The sequence below is a fragment of the Plasmopara halstedii genome (genome assembly GCF_900000015.1).
Source record: "Plasmopara halstedii genome assembly, contig: Scaffold_2061, whole genome shotgun sequence".
Classification (NCBI taxonomy): Eukaryota; Oomycota; class Peronosporomycetes; order Peronosporales; family Peronosporaceae; genus Plasmopara; species Plasmopara halstedii.
The window spans coordinates 2,220,004-2,225,100 of NW_020188969.1; the positions used below are offsets into that span (position 1 = coordinate 2,220,004).

The 5,097-nt window shown below is 42.2% G+C and overlaps 2 protein-coding genes across 2 annotated transcripts; both read left to right on the forward strand.

Moving 5' to 3' along the window:
- Nucleotides 1-777: 777 nt before the first annotated feature.
- On the forward strand, nucleotides 778-1,858 carry PHALS_14903 (uncharacterized protein). The gene has a single exon (XM_036407124.1). It carries the CDS (start codon nucleotides 1,462-1,464, stop codon nucleotides 1,678-1,680), a length of 219 nt encoding a protein of 72 aa, XP_036263380.1. The 5' UTR covers nucleotides 778-1,461; the 3' UTR covers nucleotides 1,681-1,858.
- On the forward strand, nucleotides 1,857-2,985 carry PHALS_02969 (BSD; the record flags this gene model as incomplete). Its single annotated transcript, XM_024717444.1, has 2 exons — nucleotides 1,857-1,932; nucleotides 1,997-2,985. The coding sequence occupies 2 exons, from the start codon at nucleotides 1,857-1,859 to the stop codon at nucleotides 2,983-2,985; spliced, it is 1,065 nt and encodes a 354-aa protein (XP_024582943.1).
- Between the last annotated feature and the right edge of the window lie 2,112 nt (nucleotides 2,986-5,097).

Below are 5,097 nucleotides of genomic sequence, written 5' to 3' on the forward strand. Positions count from 1 at the left end.
TTCTCAGATTTTTCAAGTTTAAAACACAATTGTATCACACCTCGCGAATATTTTCTATTTGTATCACCTTTTGCAATAAACTCTTAAAAATGGCTTTGCCGCAGATAAAAATAAATAAAATCAGTTTTGGATTTTAACGGAAGAATTAATTAGCCTTGGGTTAAGGCCATAATTACTCTTGGATCAAGCGGATTGCGATCCGCTAAACTTGTACTTGTTCTAAGTATAGAACGAAAGGTCGGTGACCTAAGTAACGCTTCCTCAAAGCGCAAAGCTACGGCAGCCCCGCTGCATATTTAAATCCATATTCTACTTATCGCATGGACATCTATGCGTAGCGTAGTCCAGCGTTCCCGCGCATTGAAAAGCATGATAGACAAACACTAGCTGTCCTTGCTCCTTGTTGATGGTCGCTAAAAGTGGATTGTGTCGGCGAAATGGAAATATCTTGAAACATATCACTGATAAATAAGATCCTTGGCGTTAGCACGTGCTGTATTGGTGCTCACCTAATATGATGCAAAGTCACATGAGGTTTAAATTTGAAATAAGGTATTGATCGATTGTTCAGCAATAATGAATGAAAACTGCGGATAAAATTTCCAGACAGATTTTGAATAAGGACATGCTTGATTTAAAGATACTAAGTCTTTCTCTCAAGGCATATGAATATATCCAAAGTACCGAAAGTCATTATTTCAGCTTTATGGTTTTATCTGTTATCATTTTGCCATATTATATTAAAACATCGCAATGGAAGACAAATAAATACGCGCACAAAACTCAGTTGTAAAGCGAAACAAAACAGCAAAGTACACGAATCGGGACCTAACGTAACACTTACTGCCCGCTTTGCAACCGACTTTAGAATCCACAAAACAGTTAGTTGATCTGCACCAGAGGCATCTTACAGGATAGATCTACTCGATAAATACGTGCATCGATAGCGGTCGTGATGCAGCGAGTATAGCGCCGTTGTAGCAGCTATAGGAATAAATTGTGGTTGCTCATATGAACGCGGAGGTGAGCTTGTCGAGGCCAAACCACCACTGCGACCGCATGAAGTGCCAGAAATTACAACGACGCTGCGAACAATCTTACCGAAGGTCTCAGGTCATCATTTGTGATCAATGGATCACAATTGTTCGACTAAAGTATGAATAATGTAATCATTTAAAATTTGGATGCACCATCGGCCAACTTTGCAATCTGGTTTATGGTTTTGTCCGTGAGCAGGTGATGATCGCCGAACAGATCACACCATATATTTAAGAGCAAGATTGCTTATTCAGACGTAAGATTTGCGCCGAGCGGTCGTCGCCGTAGACCATTTGTGCCATGTTTACGTGAATGATGCATCTTAAGCCAGCGTCGAGGTACATGTTAATAGATTCAGAGTGTTTTCACCTCGACCGTCGTTGTGTCTAGCGGAATCGTCACAACGATGGGACAGCTACTTCAATGCCTAGGAATCCTTGCGTGCGATCTAGTGATATCAGCTTTTGGGGCTCGAAGCAGACTTTTAAGAAACCAGAAGTATGTCGTCTTCACGTCGAGGCTGTAGTCTGCAGTAATGAAAAGATTAATAATATTTGTCAAGACTTTCTTGCGCAATCACACGTACTGTTTTACCGAAATCAAGAAGAATGCAATGTTAGCGTTTTCGAATATAAGGAATGAGACAGAGTGTTCATTGTCTTCACTTTCATCAAAATAACTCGAGTGACAATTCTTCAGCTACACGAGTTGTAACGATACATTCATTAATTTTCCGAGGTTGTGGGGTGTACCATTTCTGTCGTTTATCGCTACTAGTCGTTTGTTTAGTTTCTGATCTGCAGCCAAAAAACAAGAAGATGGCGACGCGCATGAGCGAGATTGGAATGTCGGCTAAGCGATTTAGCGAAGTTGGCATGCGTCACAGCGCTGCCAGTACGTCTTTTGTATTTGCCACGTGTCTACATAACTTGGTATCTTTAACTTTTTTTATATTAAGATATACAGATGATGGCAGACTCAGTGGCGAACAAGGCGCACAACATCGTTAACGTCTTCTCGCGCAATAGCAGCCGTATGCGCACGCGACAGACGTTAAAATCAATTCCAACGTCAAAAGCGGAGGATGAGCTCTCGCCCATGTCGCAGGTGATGGAGCTGCCAGAACCTGAAGCTGAGGTGCCCAAAGCCGAGAAATTGTCCGACAAGTTAACTAATGAAAAGAATAACGAGGTAGAAAATGACGATCAGAAGGAGTTGCCACCTCTGTTTCCATGGGAGTTTGTCACAGAAGACGGCAAGACCAAGGAAAGTATTGCTGTAAAAGAAAAGATATTGGAACTTGCCATATACCGTCGTACATTCGTTGAGCCTGCTGACGGAGACGAAGAATACGTATTTGACTACAACACGTTAAAGGTTGTGGCAAAAGAGCTGCTTCTGAGTAATCCAAATTTGCGCGAGAAGCGAGAGACGCTGGTGGAAGCTGTGCCTCTTCCCGTCATTTCGGAGGAGACGTTTTGGCGAAACTTTTTTGTGCGCTGTAACTCTATTCGCGTAGCTGAAGGTTTGCCATCTTATTTGCCAGAGATAAAGAGCTCGCCTATCTCGAATGGACCCTTCGCCATGTTCAAGCGTGGATTTTTTGGTAAAAAAAAGAAAACACTCGACTTTTGGTCTGTCGGTCGAATCACTCTTTTGGAGAATAATAATACGATGATAGTAAAAGAAGAAAATCAGAGCGATCTCGAGCTTGATGTGGACGGCGATATTGAGAAAGAGTTGGTGAAGCGCCGTCCGTCTCGCGCAATCGAGATGCACCTGCAGCCGATGCCGCCGTTTTACGCTGTTGATGTGAATAATGCGGCTACAATAATAGCTGACAAGTCTGGTAAAACACTCGTCGAGAAAATCAAGTCGAAGGATCCTGAAAATACTCCCGATGCAAACAGCCCTAATAAGTCCAAGGAACCAGAAGAGCATGTGTAAATTAAGAAATACTGGGTATGTGTAGATTGAGTTTCTTTGTTATACGTCAGATCTTTCATTCAATTAAACGTGCGAGGCGAACACATTAAATAAAACAAATATATGTAAGTGACGGACTAGATAGAAGAGCAGATAAAAAAGAATCATCCAAGTTCTATCAGATGCTCAGACGCTCAACACTCGGTAATTTGCAATTCCGTAGCTAGACCAACACCTTAGCTTCTGTGATGGTAGATCCAGCTATATCAGTGATTATTCGAAAGTTATCTTTGATGACAATTGTGCCGTTCATCTGATCGTTCGAAGGCGAGTGGTACGTTAACCTGCTGAACTATTGAACTCTTTACCCTCTTACTTTGTAAACATGAAACTGCGAGGCTGAATTTTAGCCCTCATGAACTAGATACCTCAATACAGGAAGTCTGGGCCTCGTCCGGTGACAACTCTAGGAAATGTGTATTTCGAATCGAATATCGTGCACCACAACGGACCTGGAGTTGCGACGAAACTTGCACTCTTTATTCACGAGCGTGCGATGGCAAGATCAGACCACAGTTGTTCGTCTTCACTTTGAAACCGTACGGCACACGGTAATCGTAAGTTTGGGTCAAGAGCTTACCGGACTACGTGTGTGGACACATTCCAAAGCGTCTCGGCAAATCGTCCGCTCTGCATTAAACAGATCAAATGTCTTGCCTCGTACACGTATGACAGCTGTTATTAAAGATCAAACAGTCTGATGAAAAATTGTTGCTTTACTCCACACAGTCACCATCTTGAGCTCCATAATGTTCTTATAGAGCAATTAATATTTACAAGACAACATGAATTGTCTCACATCACTTTTTATAATGCTAAGTTATTCCACGTGCTGCACATTTGTACTCCCACGACCTCGTCTCCACGTCTAAAAAGCCTGCGTCAAACTTTCACAGAGGTTTGGCGGACTTGGGATTTGTGAGTTTATTATATTGTACTATTCCATGCTTCTACTCCAGATGGCAACGGCGAAAGCGCGGGTTTAGGCTATTACATTTCTTATGGCATTTTTTAGGAGTCTTAGCTCCACAATAGAATAAGTTGTAATGTGCGATAGCAGAGACAATTAGCAAAGAGATGACGTAAGGATCGCTCTGATGGCGCAAAAAGAAGAGGATTACGTAACATCATAATGCTACTACTTACTTCAAAGTTCACAAGAGGATAGGTATGCAATCCCAAAGGGATCAACACAGACATCCGTAGCTTAATCTGATACCGGTACGGCAGCAAGGCAGTTAGCCTGAAGAGTATCGTGCCGATACCGCTTCGTCTAAAATCCCAGAAGTATCCACTGTGATTGATAGTACATACCAACCATACCAATCTTCACATGCGTTATTGATATTATATCCACCGGTGGTAGCAGTAGCAGATACAACGAGTACCGTCAGTATCCACCGTGAGCAGAAGTGATATATTTTGTTGTTGTTTACTACAATCCTGTCCTCAGATTTAGCCACTGAGTTTAGTGTATTCGAAAGTTAAGACTATTGTCATCTAACATATAATTTTAAAATGAAGCTAATCCTTTTTTGTGCTTTTCTTGAACATCAATCGCGCGCACTTTGAAGTAGGAGTACGCCGTTCACGCTTACATCTTAGGTTTCCTCTCTTCGCCTCGCTATTTGGGATGGCTATTTAAAAAAGTATACTTGGTTATATGCAAGGTGTTGGCGTAAAAAACAAGAATATAAACCAAAAAGGTAAAAGTATAAGTGAAATACAGAAAGGTTTGAGATCTTCCGCGCGCATCCATCCTCTTTTTGTGATACAATAGGTGTCGTTTAAAGTACAACTTTTTGCCGCGGTCCAGTTTAGTATGGAAGGTTGAAGCCTTACGAGCGCCAAGGGCGACGGATCTTAGCCAATGGCTGAGAATGAAGAAACTTATCTGCTCAGCTGCACCATACTACATGCAGATACCACAGCTGCAAAGTTATCAAGTATTTGAGCCCTGCGTATCCACTCTGCTCTACGCTGAGGCATAGGGTGAAGTCATTAGAAAAAATCGGCTCTGTAACGGGGTTACATGAGAGTGACCCGTCACTCTCCCAAGGGAGCTGTGGTGTG